General features: G+C 41.9%; 1 protein-coding gene across 1 annotated transcript in view; it reads right to left on the bottom strand.

Moving 5' to 3' along the window:
* The window catches only part of SULT4A1 (sulfotransferase family 4A member 1), a gene marked incomplete at both ends in the record, with an annotated part of 30,517 nt that overhangs the window by 7,661 nt on the left and 4,082 nt on the right, over positions 1-18,774 (bottom strand). The window contains 3 exons of the mRNA XM_084274084.1: positions 2,573-2,699; positions 2,818-2,898; positions 4,313-4,443. Coding sequence (XP_084130210.1) covers positions 2,573-2,699; positions 2,818-2,898; positions 4,313-4,443 — 339 coding nt within the window. The remainder of the gene's footprint in view (positions 1-2,572; positions 2,700-2,817; positions 2,899-4,312; positions 4,444-18,774) is intronic.

Raw genomic sequence — 18,774 nt, 5'->3', positions numbered from 1 at the left:
TTCTTTGTTATCAGCGCTAAGTTCTCCCTAAGTACTTCAGATAAACAAGGCAGGAGTTAGGCAAATAGGGTGAGAAGTTTCTCACATTCTTTCCCAAAATTTTTTTGGTCAATTTTATCTTTTCAATAAAACCGCTATAGAAAAATACCAAATTTTTAATTTTGTACTTTGAGGCCAACTTTTGCCTTTGAAAAATAAGTGTTTAATTTTGGCAACCAGAACATTTTCAGTCGACAAAGGTCAGTCTATAAGAAAATTATTTTAATCAGGTGATTCATTTTCAATTTTTATAAAAGCACTAGAAAAACTCCATTTTTATTATTCCTGTTCCATGTGCTCCTGAAGATATTCAAGCATAAAATTAACACACCAGTCAAGCAAGAAGTGTTCCTAGCTGCTCTTAATGGTACAGGGCAAGAATCCATTAAGATTACGTTAGCAGAGTTTACCTGTGCTTTACCTAAGAAACTCCCTTAAGCTTAGGACTGTAATATCAAAGAATTAGCACATCCCAGACTAATCCCTACCCAGCGGTGTGCTTCCAAACAATAGAGAGAACATGCACCAAATTTGTTTCAAGGTATAAGGAGGGATAGAAATAGTGTCATTTGGGCTCAGCGCTTCTCCCTCTAGCAGTACATTGACTTCTTATGAAGGGGGGAGGTGGTTTGCTGCTGCATTGCTTCCATGAGAACAAACATTTAGCTAAATGCTATATTTACTGTATCACAAAGCACTTTATTTGCACAATTATGGACAGAACACACTGTGATGTTTTACTGACTCTGGGAGGTTGTGATAAATCAGCTAGCTGCTATAAAATGAAGATATAAATAACTCTTGAGATACTCATATGAAAAAAAGTACAGACCTCCTAATGCATCTTTCATATGCCTCTGGTCTAGAAGCTCCTGGTCTACAAACATCCCATTCTCAGGGAATGCCAAAGAAAAAGCTGAAGGTGGACTGGAATAGGAAGAGTGCATCTACCCTCCCAGTACAAACATGCAGGAGAAAGCAGCAAAGGTTTTTAAGGCCTGTAAGATCACTTCCACTGGTAGGCTTTTTATTTTTTTCTTCCCTTTGTTTCTATAGAGTTACATTGGCATCAACTACTCCAAATTCCAGGTTGAAGGAAAGTTTGCTACGTTGGATCTAGAGGAGATCCTGGTCTCATAGCATAAGGTGCCTGTTGAATTCTTCGTGTCACTTTAAGTTAAGAAGACTTGGTAAAGAAATTGAAGGCAGTAACATTTTTTCCTCTTACTAGCTGGAAAGTGTGGTGATCCATTGGCAAAAAGTCCAGTGGCAGCCAGTTATGTGAGAACACAGGGTTTGTCCTCCCAGTAATTTACTGAGGTAGCACAGCAGTGCAGCCTGAGTGGGAACACTGAGGGTGTGTGTCACGGAACAGCCCTTGCTCAAAGGAGTTACTGGGTGAGCAGGTGTCCTGGTTTCATCAGGAATAGTTAATTTTCTTCCCAGCAGCTGGTGTAGTGCTGTGCTTTGGATTTAGGGTGAGAGCAATGTTGGTAACACACTGATGTTTTTAGTTGTTGCCAAACACTCAAGGACTTTTCAGCTTCTTATATGGCCCTGCCAACAAGAAGGTGGGGGGACACAGCCAGGGCAGCTGACCCAAACTGGCCAAAGGGATATTCCACACCATATGATGTCACACTCTATGTAACTGGGGGTTGGCCAGGAGGCAGACCAGCTCAGAAACTTAGCTGTGTATTGGCTTTAGGTGGTAAGAAATCATGCTGTTCATCACTAGCTTTGTGTATTATTTTGTTACTACTACTATTAATCTTCCTTTTCTGTCTGATTATCTCTTTATCTCACCCCACGTCTTACCTTTTTTCTTTGCCTTTTTGATTCTCTCCCCAGTCCTGCTGGGGGGGGGGGGGAGGAGGAAAAATGAACAGTGGTGTGGTTGTTCTACCTGCCTGATGGGTTAAACCACAATAGCAGGCTATTGTATTCTCATTATAGTGGTGTGTTTTTTCAGACAGTAGGAGCCTGCAATTGCTTTCTTCCAGGAGCTCACTTCAACTTACTCATGTACTCCATGTCAATCTCATGCAAACTAGAGATTTTTTTGTGTTAACTGGTATCTTGCTACGGACAAATTTTGAGTTTTTTGGATTAAATAAAAATATTAAAGGAATTACCAGGGAAAGACCTTTGTGGAACAGAAAGGCTCCTGAGAAGCAGCTAAGCAAACTGAGCTACAACTGAAACCAGATGGTGCTGGGACTGTTCAACATTTCTCGCAAGATACCGGGTACCTTGAAAACTGAATTTTAATAGAATTGACCAGAGTTCTGCCTGAGCTAAGCAGAACACTGCTGAGCCCATGTGGTCAAATATTGCAAGGCAATAATTTACAAAGCATGGCCATAGTTTGCATGGACAAATCTAAGTCCACACAGCACTGTATCTGCAGCAACCTCCTTGCTGTATATGCAAAACAAATGCACCTTTATCCAGTTCATTTCTGTACTTGCAGAAGGAATGCAGAGATGAAAATAAATGTGTAACAGCGTGTGCAGAGAGAACAGCTCCTTACACTTGTCATTCATAAACCTTCTGCAGAACTCCTGAAACGTTCCTCTGTAGCTCATGGTCCTTAGGGAGCGGTGAAACTGGTAATAAGACACCACCAGGTCTTTAGGGTTACGAGCCATGTATATTACCTGTGATGGGGTAGGGAAAAAAAAATCATCTTATTGAAAGCTTCCTTCTCCCCACATTTCCTAAAACACATAAACAACTACTGCTGATATAGTTAAACAAACAGGATTTCATTTGTACCTTGGAATTGCCATTATGGAGGTCCGACGGCAAAAACCGGTAAGGTAGGTGGCTTTTGATAAGGCGAGGAGATGTCAGTTCCTAAAATAAAGCAGACAGAAATGTTTCTTACTGTGCATTAGTGTTTGGCACATCCTGAGCTGTCCTCAACTGTCATGCTTGAAGTCCTTTACTGTAATGAGTCACATTCCTATATTCACTTAAATTAACAGGGGTCTGGGACTAGGAATTAAGTCAGGGAGTTACATCTGGTTTCAAAAATCAAAAGGCTGTGTCACATGTTAGAGGGTTTTGTTGTTTTTCCCCTACACCTTCTGATTTCAACGTACTTCCATTTATAGGATCTTCTCAAGAACAGAGTGTAATGGTTGATTCTTGGTATCAAACTAACTTTGCTCCCAGTGACGCTTCCACTAAAATTCCTTGGGCAGTATTAGAAGCTCTGGAAACCCTACCCCTAACTCCTTTACTTCAAAATTTTCCTCTTGGAATTTATTTTACCCTCTGAACTATGCCCAGACAATCCAAAGGTTTATCTGAGTGTATGAACGTCTTTAAGTGCAATTTTCTATCATTTAAGACAAAACTGTTCTATGACACAACTCACCTCGCAGTGGTTAGAAGCTGCCTAAATAAATCCGCACGGGATCAAGCTGCTCGCACACAGCACAAAGAGCAATGTGCCATCTCAAACTAAACCTCCCACTGTTGCCACCACGGTAGCACTGAAGCCTCCCTGGACTAGGCCTCATACAGATGAAGTAGAAAAGCAACCTCTGACCCCTAAACACTCCCAGCCTGAAGTAGGCTGATGCTGCAGTTGTCATTGACCAGAAGCAGCTTAAATCTGTGCCAGCCTTAGATAGCTCAATTCAGTAAGCACTGTAGCTCTTAGAGGATGGAGCCCAGTATTTTGCCTAATCATTCTACGATAAGTCTGTCCCAGAAGCAGTTACAGCAATGACAAGATCACACTTACATTCCATGTCACTAGTCTCTGAATGATTCTTAACAGTGTGGAGGTCATCTCATGCAGAACATTCCAAACTCCCCAAACTGCGTCTATGGAGTCTGTAGATCCACAGATTCTGGATCTCTAAGGATTTAGATGTGTAAATGCAGAGTAATGGGTCTACAGATCCATAGATTTCTGTATCTGTAGTTCCTCTTTTCCAAATTCAGGGAAGGGATCAAAGCAAATTTGCCTATTTGGGCAGAGTTTGTTTACATAAGCAAGGAAGGCCTGAAACTTTTATTCAGAAAATCCACTACCAAGACATTTAGGACATGGTAAAACATCTACAGCATTAAATACAGTACAGTAAACCTTAATAAAAGCAATTTTACAATAACCTAATAATACTCAGAATCATTGCAAACTGGGCAGATCCAGTGATGAAACGGACAAGGACACAGGATGAAATGAAGGAATAAATATGGAACCAAGAAAAGAGATACCCAAATACTGAAAGACTCTCATTGCAATTAATTGTACCTTGATGATGTCCAGACCAGGCTGAGGATACTCTAGGACTGGAAGTTGTTCATCTATATTCATTAGTCCAATCTCATCTGGATCGGCTCCCTGACTCACTAGATATACCAATTCCTGCAGCAAGCCTGTGCCTGCATAAACCAAACAATGAAAGAGAACAGATTGTATTACAGTTCTTATCTAAACAAAAGCATATGGAGACCTAGACAGAGAAACAATGATAACTTTTGTCCTTAACAGTCTGCTGTGAACTATGTCTGCAACTACTGTTTTAATGTAGTATGTCTGCTGCCTTAGTTTTATTTTAAACATGTGAAGATCTCCTTTCACTTAAAACACCTGAGATTTTTTTCTTTGGTAGTAATTTAAATACATTTCTGTCTCCCATCATTGTACCTGTAAATTGGAAAGCATTTTTAAAAAGTTTTTCCATTATGAATGTTAGCTAGGCAAATACTACAATTTCCATTTTAGTAATGAAAAAAAATGAGGCAGAGAGACCATCCAAGTTCATAAAATGCATTAGCGGCCGTACTGGGAGACTGCCAGTGTCCTCTATGCTAAATTGTAGGCAATTGTACTGTTATGCAATGATTTGAGAGTCTATTTATACCTCCATGTTATGGACTGGATACACCACTGAACGCATCAATGCATCATAGCAAGTTAGTCATAAGCTTCAGAGGCCCCAATTACGTATCCCTCTGCAGTCCGAGGACATTTACAAAGCAACCACTAGATGTTATGGCCTTAATGACTGCGCTTCAGAAAATTAATAGGAATTCCAAAGAGAAGCTTGAACAGGGAAACTATTTCAAATTAACCTCAGGCAGGCAGGAAACCCTCAAAAATGGCAACCAAATATGAGAGATACTTGAGAGCGGCTTATGAAGAGAAAGGCAGGGGCTTTTGGTGAGCCAGAGGAACGGAATGAGGAAAGGTCACAGTGGGCTAAGCAGGGAAGGACCCCACAGTTCAGATGACGGGTCACACAGGCATGGGACAGCCTGGATACTGCAACAGACTGGCCAATTCTTTAAGAGTTTTGGGCAGTAAGGAAAATGAGACCAGGATTTATACTCTATTGCCCAAAGAGCAAATAGCTCTTCCAGAACCCTTTATAAAGCCCAAGCCCACCTCAACATCCCACGTCCTTGGACAGATGAGCTGCAAACTCTGAGATCACGCCTTTCATTCGCATTTTAACTTGAAAATAACTTACAAGTTGCACGTAACTTGTAAGTCACCAAGTAATTCATGTTAAGTAGCATGTCTGTTCACACCAACAGGTACTTTTTGTACAAATTCTGTATGTTGTTCCAACACTAAGAAAACCAGTGTATCGTTATTCAGATTATTTTTAATTTTCTTAATCCAAGCTAGGAAGAGTTAAAAAAGCTCATGTACTTTTTAGTGGCTCATTAGAGTGAATACAGTCTGGATATGACGTGAAATGCCACATCTCCAAGAACTGCTTTGGAAAGTATGTACTTTAAGATTCCTGTTTCCTGACTGATTGGTGGGTAAATTAAAATGGCTTGGGAAAAAATAAACTTTTATATTATCATCACCCACAAAGACAGCTGTCACAGACTTAATATACACTTGCCCTTAAGGTTGTTCACTCTGCATTTTTAAGCCCAAGCCTGTATTTTATACATTAAAATTAACGTACATATGGTTCTTCAGTATCAGTTCTTGTGACTCTGAATGAGCACAACCTTGTTTCTCATTAAATATTTATTCTGACAGGAGACACCCTCGTTCTCCATAATTTATTTCTGTATTTCCAATTCCATCTGCAAAGAAAAATGCTATTACAGCAACCTTGTTCCATAAAAGGAAAAGGAATAACTGCATGGGGATAAACAATACCATCAGGCATTTTTAATTTTTCGTTACTCAGCTGTTCTCTAGGCAAAAAGAAACCACCTCTATTGTGCCTCTGAATACAAAAGGGCTGCAGGGTTGAGGCAGGGCTATGCTGAAACTTCTCCACAGAGGCCACTAAGCAGGAGATGAGGGGTGAAGGAGCACAGCCCCCATGGCTTTACCTAGTTCTGCTCAGACCTGTGGCCATGTGCTAGGCTTGGCTTGATGCTGTCAGATCCATGGAGCACTGCAGAACCAGGAAATAACATATTAATGAAGGAGGTATGGGGAAGAATGGCTCCAGTTCAGAAGGAAGGAGGCCTTTGGAAGCTCAGAAGCCTTCATCTAAATGTGCATTCATCACAGTGATTCACTGAAAGAGTAATACTGGGCAGACAGCAGGTACTCAAGGCAGAAAATGAAGAATCTCCATCAAGTACAGGTTCTTTAAAACAGTACTTTAAATCTGTGAACCTCACTGCTAATTATTAGCATGCATGTAACTGTGGTTATGTATGTAGTGCTGCAGCAAACGATTCCAATTCACACAGCAAGCAGTATTTCTGCAGTATCTCTTCTACAAAGGAGAAGGCTGCAAGCTGGGAGTTTAGATGCCTGGCTTCTGGCCAGCCATGCAGTTAGAACTCCTCTTCCCTACACCTGCAGCAGGACCACTGATCCTGAATTCTTTCACCCATGATCTCTGTGCTAGTTTTCATCCACTGCATTAGCCTGATTGTCTTCCATATTAGCATTCAAGTTACTCTGCTGAGGATTTTCAGGGTCTTAATGCAACTGAAAACTAGAGATTTAACTTTTGAGGGAACACCCTTAATCAGCTAACATTTATTCCACACACACATTCCCAAGAGTCCCACATAAAAATTACAGATAGCAAGCACAGTTAAATCTTTTTTTGTTTTAGAAATGATGGCTTAACCTACAAACAGACAAATGGCAACCCAAATTCCAGGCCTAGCTGCTAGGACAAGGTCTTATAGCCTTAGGAAGATGAACTGGAATTTATTAAATTTGTTGTTGTGGGAGGTGAATGTGAATCTTCTGCTGCAGCCCCCGATTCCCTATTTGTATTTAAACCATACAGAAATTGGCTGCTTGAACCCATTAACTTACACTGATGCCTGTGGAGTTGTGTGAGAACCCATGTTTTATGGGTGAAAGCTAAAGTAAATTGCTAAAACAGAGACTTTTCAAAGGAGATTATTGGAATAACCTCTGATAATCCCAGTCTATCACAAAACTAGGCCAGATCTTAATGTCACAGAAACTTTCTTAGTAAAAAAGACAATGATGATACTTGTTGGAAAGAAGAAAAAGATGAAGGAGGTTAAAAAAAAATACTAAAAATGTACAGGTGGTAACCTGTATACTCACTAGATTTCATTCAGACCAGTCTGGCAACAATGGTTTATTGTCACTTGAAAGTTACTCACTTTTTAAATGATATTAAAGGATTAGGTCATTAAATGGAAAAACTAGCAACTGTGAAGCCAAAGTTTTTCTTGGAGACAGTCAGTGGATCTTGTGTACACAAGTATTTTCCATCATTTTCTCCTTGTGTTGCTGAGCCCATGCAGATGTACAAGCATGCCTCACGAGGGACGGCACAGAAAAGAGTCAACAATCATTGACAAACAAGATTAATCTATCAGCCTTTGGGCATGAGGCACCAGATGAAACACTCTTAAGTACCTAGCAATGCTACCCTTCCTTCTTCCAGCTGTGGCAGATCCACATTTCATCCTGGAGGAAGACTGCTGACCCTGCTTCATCCAAGCCCATACTGCCAAAACAGATGTGAAATTCATTTATGTTTATCCGATTCCATGAAAAATGAAGCCAGTCAGCATCTGAGGAACTTCAGTGCACTCACTGTACCTGAGAAACGCTCTCCTGTTATGTCAGCATAATGCCTCAGGAGAAAACAGAGTGTTCCAGTTTTATCACGCAATATCTGGAAAGAGATGGGATGGGGAACAGCACTGATAAACTGCTGCCAGAACTTGCAGGGGTTCAGGGGAGCCTTTTAAGTTATCTGTGAATCTGCATTTCTACTCTGCATATGAGCACGTAGAAAAACAGCCCAAGTCACAGCAGTTTGAAAACATCCTGGCTGGGCTGCACTGCCCTTTTCCAGGATGGCTAGCAACACACAGAAATCACGACTCAGAATCCTGTCACCCCTACAGTGGCCCTACAATGAATGGAAATTCTTCATTTCTGTGCCTTTTCGTGGCCAATGCCTCAGCAACAGCAGCAAAGTCAGTTCATGTCCATACTGCCTCTGCTTGTCAGTAAGTGCTGCAGCAGCAACCAGATAGCATAGCAATATAACCCAAACTTTGAAACACCACAGCAATTTCTTTCTGTTTCCATGTATTAGGTATCTTTGGACATCAAATTTAGTCTTTGTAGGAGAGAGAGTTCTTCATTAGTGCAGCTGTTCTCTGGCTTCCCCTCACTACTTTCTGGCCAATGCCACACTCCCATGCAGCCACTGGACCTCACTGACTTTTCAAAGTGAAGTGGCAGAAACAAAAACAGAAATGTTGCTGTGAAATTTCTAATGTCATTTATTTCAATCTTTTCCCCTCCATATTAGCTAACATGGAAATAACCCTGCAGCTCAAGGATGGAAAGTTCTCTGGTATACCTTTATTCACCTCTTCTTTTGAAACCACATGGAAAAATACAATCACAGATTGGTTTGGGTTGGAAAGGGCCTCAAAGATCATCTAGTTCCACCCCTCTGCTATGGACAGGGACACCCTCCATTAAACCAAGTTGACCAAAGCCCCATCCAGCCTGGCCTTGAACACTGCCAGGGATGCAGGGGCAGCCACAGCTTCTCTGCCAAACCTGTGCCAGGGCCTCACCACCCTCACAGTAAAGTATTTCTTCCTAGTCTCTAATCTAAATCAACCCTCCTTCAGTTTAAGGACATTACCCTTTGTCCTATCACTACACTCCCTGACAAACAGCCCCTCCTCAGCTTTCCTGTAGGCCCCTTCAGGTACTTGAAGGCTGCTCTAAGGTCTCCCCTAAGCCTTCTCTTCTCCAGGCTGAACAAGCCCAACTCTCCCACCTTGTCTTCATAGGGGAGAGGTGCTCCAGCCCCCTGATCATCTTTGTGGCTCTCCTCTGCACCCGCCCCAACAGCTCTTTGTCTTTCTTGTTCTGGGTACCCCAGAGCTGGACACAGTCCTACAGGTGGGGCCTCAGGAGAACAGAGAAAAAGGACAGAAACACGTTCCTTGACCTGCTGCTCATGCTTCTTTTGATGCAGCCCAGGATACACTTGGATTTCTGGGCTGCAAGCGTGCATTGTTGGGTCATGTGGAGCTTCTCATCCACCAACAACCCCAAGTCCTTCTCCTCAGGGCTGCTCACAATCCATTTTTGTCCAGCCTGCAGTTGTCCTTGGGATTGTACCAGCCCATATGAAAGACCCTACACTTGTCCTTGCTGAACTTCACGCAGTTCAAACTGACCCACCTCTCAAGCTTGTCAAGGTCCCTCTGAAGAGCAAATAAAGAAACAAAGAAATAATATTAGCATCAACAGTCTTCTAGCATTATCAATTAGTTGCACTTTGCTTAATCTAGCAATGCTTGACCAAATTTCAGCTAATAGAATACAATGGACCCATTATGACTCATATTTTTACAGCATCAGTAGATCTAAGTGCTCATTAAAAATGAGAGCTGCTAAAACTGTGAGACTGGCCTAGCAAGTGCTGCAAAGCCATTCCCCATACAGTTGAATGATTCTTCACACAGGTTATCAATCTGTCTGCAAGCTCATTCCCCTTTCACCGATTTCAGAGTGCAGGTAAATATGGCGGATTCATCTCCACAATAGTGGAGGGAAAACTAGATTTTTCCATGAGAATAAACCAATATCCAAACCATAAAAATATCTCATCTTGACATCTTTACGTTCTGGTTCTATAGACATCTTGGAATTCCAACTGGCTTAAGAACAGGGATTTTCATTATCATTTTTCTGTTCCTACGTGAGACTCAGAATTCAAAGTAAAATCTGAAATTGTGATGTTATATTGCCAATATTCTTGACTGCCCAATTAAGTATGTAGTACAAGGCCAAATTTTCAGAAAATAATGAATACTCACCCACTAAAATTAATGCCCCCTTTACATGGCCTAAATGCGCCTAAATTCAATAGTGACCAGCCAAGGAAACTGTGGAACATGAGTAAAGTGAATCCAGATCTTCTGGAACTAATAGCAAAAGCTTAAATAAGATCAAACTTCAATTAATTAATTAATTAATTAATTAACAGCTCAAATAACATCAGAAAAATTGTCAACTTCATGATTTCCAGTAACATTCAGTAAGCAGGGTCCTGGCTTTTTAGACTTATTAATCAGTTTGTTTTTCTCTTCCTGCTACTGGCTTTTAAAGCACAGGCTAAATTCTGCTAGTCTTTCCCTAGACTTACATCAGAGAAGACAGAAACGGGTCCATCAGGTCTGACCTGGGTTTCATCAGAGGTGACAAACAGCAAACTATAAAAACTGTATTCTATTTAGGACTAAAATGTACTTTCTGTTCAGTAAAGAAGCTGTCTCTGAACTGTTTACTCGTGCATTACCCGTAGAATTATTGCTACTATGTATAATACAGTAGCTAAAGCACTGCTTTAATAAACCAGTTATAAAACAGTGTTATTTTCAGGTAGTGCATTAGTACTGTTTTTAAAAACAAATGGCCCTAGTCCCTGTTAGGGACTGCTTGTTAGCACACTAACCACTCAACAGAGAACAGGATGAAAAATACATAATCAACCACAGTGCATGTCAGGCACCAACTGCTGAGGCATCTCCAGGTTCCTTACTGTCTAGACAGGCCATGCAGTATGTTTCACACCTAACACCAACAGAGCAGCTGGCAGAAAAAGGCCTGCTGGCACTTTTGAGCACACTGGAGCAACACTAGTAAGTGAAACACATTGGGGCCTGTCCTCTGGCGGGACATGGGGGACAGCAAAACCAGTATCCATAGAGTTCAATTTCCCAAAGCAAGGCAGCTTGACCCATAGCTTCCTAGGAACAGTCCCTGGCTCCAGCTATCACCCACACCATGCTGGGAAGAGCAGTGTCCTGGGGAGGAGGGGGGACGGGGAGTGAAACAAAACTGAAGGGAACTGCTAACAAGGAAACAGCATGGATGACAGCCTGCTGGGACCCTCTGTCACACTTAGGTTTACTAGCATAGCCATGGTGAAGCAGACAACTGGATTGCCCACATTGCCTATTTTAGACTATAAAACCAGAAGAAAAAGTAGCTCAAGGAACAGGCTCCTCAACCAGTGCACCTAACCCGTGGCTACCTCAATCTGTCCCAGCAGGCAGGGGTCTGCAAGGCAAAAGCTTCTTGTTGAGGACAGCTGGGGCAAAAAACATTGCTTTTCTGTCCCTCCTAATAAACCCTAACACCCTCACATGCACTGCAGCAAGGACTGGGTTGGCAGCCCTGAGAATTGAGCCAGGTCCACAGAGTGTTCAAATCTGTGCAGTATGAGCTAGGGAGCTGCTTTGGCAGGGGGGTTGGACCCGATGATCTCTCGAGGTCCCTTCCAACCCCTACAATTCTGTGATTACAAACAAAATTACAAAACTGGTTTGTCTTTATTGGCCTTCTGATTGATGAGTCATGTTATATGTCTGCATGCTTGTCTCCACATTCATGATTTCATCATACCTAGGTGCCCCAGATTCTGCTCCAAGTTCATCACTGACAGCTGATGATTGCTTGGTTGCTGATTATTTCTTGGTATCAGATATGCCAAGGGAAAAGTATTTTACTCTTCTATTTAAGCTTTAGCTGGGCTGGTAAAATACCTCCATGTCTGCTCATCATGTCTGTACCAGATGTCATCACCAACGGAGCCGTTTGTGTTAAGTTACTCCAATTCACTTAGAATTAAATCAGCCAAATTAGCTTAAGGAGTTTCCATTTATGGCATGGACTCACCTAGCAAGTTTTGCCTGGGACGAACTAGAATGCATTCACACAAACCACTCTGCAGGTGGTTCCTTAAGAGAAATGACGAAACAGCAGGTTAAGGACACTAACCTACTGCACTAGTGCAGATGCTGTTAAAAGAGCACACCTACCCATACTCTTAGATTATTTCTCTTTCAGTTTCTACTTACCAAACATGCTCCCATGCTATGACAGAGAACAATACTTATCATGCTAAAACAAAAAGAACAAAAACCCTGTATGGTATAATATTGTCAAGAACATGAAAATAATGGGTAAGCCTGCCTTACCAACTACCTGACAGAATGACAGCCCTTTTCACCTTTCCCACACTTATTCAAGGTTGACCAGGTCTAAAGTCAACCCAGTACATTCAGTTATTGCCTTCTTTCCCCAGGCTCCTCCCTCTGATGGGCATCTTCATGACCCAATTCAGAGATACTATGTCTTTCATGGCAATAGCACGAGCATGTACAGTCACGCAGACATACCAAAAGGTTGGCCAAAAGGACAGCAATTCATGGCTAATATATGCTACAGATTCTGTCTCAAACATCTGAAAAGTATCTGGCAAACTTTGGCCAAATAAATTAACATGGTACTTCCCCAAGGCTGGGCAAAAGGCGCATTAGCATGTTTTCGAATCTCACCTCCTCTCTGGAGCACAACTGAGCAGGTACATGCCCTTACCTCCACCTTCCCTCAGCTGTATGCTGCCCTCCTGCTGCCTCTGGCAGTCCTGTTCTCCCAACCTTTTAGAGCCTGTATCAAAAACATGCCTTAACCACATCGTACATCACCCCAGCAGGAGCTCACTTAACATACAACAGAAAGTCCCCCCACTGTTTCTAATTTCCCTTCATTTCCATACAGGTCACAACACTGCACCAAGGATAACAATGCAGAAGAGAGCTTTGCTGTAATGAAAGTCACTGTTTTTTAAAGTCACTCTCAAGGACTTCATTATACTGAAGTGCACAGTTACCCCTAGTGCCACTGATCTCTAGGACAACCATAATACCATCTGTGTGCTGTTCTTCAGAGCTGCAGTATGGTCTGTGGCTAAATGCAGAGCCTCACAGGGAGCTTCACTGATTGAAATAGGATCAGAAGGCGGGGACAGTGAGGCATCCATATTAGAAACTTGCACTGAGGTACTTCTCATACTTTTGCTGCGAAAATGTTCCTCTCCCCATACGGTAAGTGTATTTCAGGGGATGTCTGTCACTACTCAAAATGTAATTCTATGCCTGTTTCAGCCCTTCCAGAAAAATTGTCAGGCAAAGCCTGCCTACACATTAATGTGCATTTGCATATATTAGGTGGTTAAATTGCAAGGCAGCAGCACACCAATGTTATAATGTGAAACCATTGCAGGTAAGATTTATACATACCAAAAAGCCCAGCACATTTTTGTTTCTGAATTTCAAGAAATATTATTTTACCCTATATGCATGAAACTACACAGCCTCTTTAGTCAGCTACTGGTTGTCTAAGGTCAGGGAGTAAAGCATTTTGCCTCAAACAGAATCCCCCTCAAACTATTGCTGCCCTAAGCAAAACCTTTCTTTGCAAGATACCTCCACCCCCATTCCTACTTAGCACACAGTCATTCTGTCTGCTGAATTGCAGACCACAGCCATTTCTATTTTCTTCTACTGCTGCTCTTGACAGATATGGAAATAGATCACATTGGGAATGTAAGAGGGGATCAACCAACCCATATCACCATGGGATCTCAGTATTACAGCAAAATCCTTGAAGAGAACACACTATTTCTGATAGAAAGCACTGGTGATTCAATAGTAGCACTGACACTGATCATTATTAATGTGCACTTCAGCTATATATGCACAGAGCAATCCAATTTTAGTGATGCCTGTAGCTGTTCTGTGCCACTTTGGCAGCCCTGATTAGCAGTAAACAGGCTTTTAACTGGATGGTTAACCTGGGTTTATGATTGCTTTGCATCAACGGGACACTGCAAAGCAGCCAACAGACTGCCAAATCTGGGCTGCTGGATGTATAGTTAATGTGTGTCTTCTGAACATGATTCTCATCTCACCTGCTTCACGCTTGTCTCATTTTGTTGGCTTGGATTAACTTATTACTCATGCAGCGAATGGCTAATTCAGCACCACAGTCTATATCCCATATGGCCATCTAATGTCACTACACCTCACCCAGAACTCACAGTCTTACAAGGGATTATGGACTTCCCATCCTGCATTATAAACAGCAGGTGGGTAAAAGCATATGAAATCAGGTTACATTTCTTTAAATTATATGTGGTTTTTGGCATTTAGAGACAACTCTCTTCAGTGATTTCTCTAGCGCTCTTACTTTTACATTTTATTCTTTACCATCTCTGTCACTGCCACAAACTTTACCAGCTAAACCTCCCCTACACAGTTTCAGGCCTGAGATAAGCTCCTTCCTGACACTGCTCAGAGCCCCTGCACTCCCCTCACAGCGGCTTTCCTAAGCCTACAGCCCAATTTGGCTGAGATAACAGTGGACCATTTCCTCTGCCCTGTTGTCTTGCCTGGGAGCACACAGAGCAAAACACTTCTCTTGCTTCTGCATCTGGAGTATACTGCGGGATCGATACATGACAAATGGTTTATTTCTTTTGCAAGAGTCTGTAAGAGACTCTGGTACACAGAATCATAATTATTTCAGCTCTTGTGCCCCACCATCCTGGATTCTCCAGGGTGTTACAGAAACTCTGAAGAGAGTCACAGTGCTGAGATGCTGGGTGCTTAACGTTATTAATCCTCTGTTCGTTGCTCCCTGCCACCGAGTGGAAAAAACACATTCCTACATACTAGCATTATTATGTGCTCAGCTTTAATACCTAGATACTTAATCCAATTTCTGAGCCATAATTTGCTAGTTTCTCTATAAAAGTACAGATGGTATGTGACACCCTTTGTCCAAGAGAATTTCTTGTTGCATCCACATGCACGTAGACAAAAGATTGTATGAATTATCCAAGGTCAAAATCTCCAGCAAAAAAAAGTCGTATCACATGTCCAGTGTACCATAGCCTGCACCACTTCTAAAGCAGCACTGATGGGACAACACAGGGGGTAGTTCCTTATCCTCAGGATAGGGCGTCTGAATCCCTACTGTATCCAACAAGAGAAGTCTTCATTTAATAAAAGACCGCATAATAAGAATGAAAAATGACGTGTGCTTAATCTAATTCAGTCCAGTGTTAGAGCATTTTGTTTTCTTTCATTAATAGCTTCACTATGAAATATGAATATTAACCTGAAATGACAATGTCTGTTGGGTTTGGCTCATTCACATAGTTTTCTAATTCTTTAAGGTCTTTATAATCTAATCCAATCCACGGTGATTTCACATGTACAGAATATGCTTTTTACACAGGGTAACACCTTTTTTTCTCGCCCCAACCCCAGCTTGCTTTCAAAAAGCAAGCTGCTTGAGTTTTGCACAACTTCACAGCAGGGAAGCAATTACACTGCATTTGCAAAACAGCCAGGGAAACCTATTTGGAAGCTGGAGCATTCTTTCACTCCTGAACCATTTGTTCTGCCTCTAGTAACATCTCTTCACTGGCTTGACAAAAGGCTCATGAGAAACACCTCTAACTAGATAAAAAAAAGTTTTCCTTAACAACAGATCTTTCTTCTTCACTTTTATTTACTGTTTGAGGCACATAAGGACCTATTCAGTTCTACTCCCATTGAAATCAAGTCAAATGCATCAAAGGCAAACTTAATGCTGTCTTCAACTACTTATTATTTGGTGGTTTTATTTAGCATTCCTTTGCCTAGAGTATTTAAGATTGCATCAACACCAGAAAGTATTTTGACCTATACATAATTAAAACAAAAGATAGACTCATTTCAGAAGGACTTTCAAAGCACAGGGACCCAGCAGCCCTAAACCCCCAAAACACTTGTCTGCAGGTGTCACTTTCTGCACGTGAGTGGTCCTCAACGGAGTGAGTTTAAGCAGCAGAGCATTGCTGTATTTAGTGGAAAGGATATGACTTTAATCATCAAAAGCATGAAATCAGATTCAAATACAGACCCTGCACATCAGTCCCTAAAAGGAGAGCTCACAGAACGTAATGCTATTACCCAACTGCAGTTTGACATTCCCTTTTTGTTTGGGTAAGAAGACCATTTTTTCCAGCCAGCTGGTATGAAAACTGATGCACATTCATATTGCATTAAAACAGAATGATATCTGAGCTTTATAAATTACTTAAGATAGAGAAACCAAGTAACTATGACATTATTTTTAAAAAGTTAATACCATATTCTGATTTTAAAGACATTAACCCACTTGCTCATCCATATTAATGAAACAGGTTTCCTATCATTCCGTGTCACAGGGAGGAGCCTGTACCTGTGCGTAAAAAAACAGAGGTCAAAAGAAAAGAATCCCAAATGTATCTTTTATAACAATCTCTTGAGTTTTCAGCCAACCTCATGATTTCTTGAGGCATGCCTCTGGGCCAGCTAACATTTGCATTCATTCTTTAAATGAAAATGGATTAAGCCCAAGGCACTAAAATCCTGTGAAGAGAATAGGACTGTAAATCCAGAATAGCAGAATCTAGATCTTCTGTGATTGCAGAACTGTTGTTACAGAATACCAAATAATATACCAGTGTTCTACACAAGAACACTGGAAATTAAGGCAAGTCAACTACTTTAACACAAACATCCATGTGGATGCCTGGGCTCCCTGAGGAGCTTTAGCTACAACGGCGTTAAGGCCACCTCAGACTCGCTGTTACCAGGGTAAACCTCTGCAATCCACCGCAGCTGCCTCACAACACTGTGCCTGACAGCTCCCAGCCCAGAAACTCCCACAGCTTGGGCACATCCTTGGGCAACCTTTCATCCTGATTCTCCTCTCAGCTATGACTGCGCAAATCAGGACTGACTGCCAGCAGTGCTGGACCCATGCGTATCTGGGTAGGTGGGAAGAGTCGGATTCCTTGTGCTCAGACTTAACTGCCAATCACATCCTGCAGAGGCCATGTTAACTAGTTAAGCAGCAGGCCAACAAGGCACTGGAAAAATACAATTTACCATGCCATAACAGGGGTACACTTTTAGGCAAGTAAACAGAGGGGACAGGCAAAGTAATTCCCTGATAATTCCCTGATTCAATTGACGTAGCTCTGTGTCACCTTCTCACTGACCCCTCCGGCAGGTAACCGCAGATGTCAGCTCGTGGGTTAGATGTCCACAGGCTGCAGAACGCTCCCGCAAGCACAGGTCATGTGTAGCCACGTAATCTTAGTCAAGCAACAACACTCTTTATGTTGAGCAATAAGAGTATTATGTTCAGTACAGTAATGCTTCAAGAACCAGAAACCAATCTTACTGGTAAATGTGACATCCTTGCCAAGAGGATTTTACAGTCTGAGGGAAACGAGAAGGGTAGGACTGCATGTGACAAAGCAAGCAGGATTTCACACATGGCACGGTCATTTGGCACATTTTCTTTATGGTGTACTTCTTAGGACATTTTGCCAACATGTGTTTATAACACAGTCCCACCGACAGCAAAGACTGACTGGAAGGTGTAGGGCAAGAAGAGGCCAGAGGTAAGAAATCCTTAAACCATTTTCACAAATAAGAACTACATGTGTCTACATCCACAGTGGTTCAAACCTCCCTTTGTCTGAAGTGTAATAATTCCTGAGTGCTGAGATTCAAGTTGTTGATGAGCCTTAATTTTACTGAAGAATCAACCAAGAAAAGAGGGGTTTACATCGTACCCTCTGTATATGGTTCACAGTCCAGCAGCTGTGATTGTCACTGTCGTAATGGTCAATGGATCGAACCACCGTTTCCCCGTAACAGAAGAAAACCCCTGGGCACACAGTGTGCCTGGCACAGAGAGATTAACAGGGATTACAGCACGAGGGAAATGGGCCATAGAAGAATGGAGACAGAGCCCCTGACACGTGGCAGAGAAAGCAGAAGGACGAAACTATGAACAGAGTTCTTGCCATCAGCTAGGGAAGGGACTGGGACATTCTGGTGTCCCAGGAAGAAGAGGTGTTCGATTCAGAAGAGCTGCAAACAGAAGAGATAAAGGAGTGGTATGTACACAGTGTGAGAGGCATGCACAACAGGAGACAGAAAACCTGCAAGGTGTGCAATGCACCTTACCAGCAGATACACTGAGGAGCATGACCTTCTCCTGTACATCAAGAACCTTTTAAGCAAAGAATGGACAGTTCAATTTAACTTTCTCTAGTTGATTTCATACAAGACTGGAGGTATTAAAGAACTGGAAAGAGGATAATTCGATGCATGTACATACAGGAAAACTGTCCTTGAACTGATCTGCAAACTGGCACTTCATTAGGCCAAAGGCCTTGACTCAGCCATCATATCCCCTACAAGCTAACGGGCAACTACAAAAACCTAGTGTCCCAAGGAAAATTCAAAATGCTGTTTATAAAAAACCACACCTCCAGACAGGTAAGGACCATATCCAGCATTTGCTCTTTTGACCTGCTGTCTGGAGCTACACAAGAATTCTGGACTTGAAGCTGA

The sequence above is a fragment of the Gallinula chloropus genome, assembly GCF_964237585.1.
Source record: "Gallinula chloropus genome assembly, chromosome: 1".
Lineage (NCBI taxonomy): Eukaryota > Metazoa > Chordata > Aves > Gruiformes > Rallidae > Gallinula > Gallinula chloropus.
The sequence above is the reverse complement of the archived record's forward strand: the minus strand, read 5'-3'. Positions and strand labels throughout refer to the sequence as shown.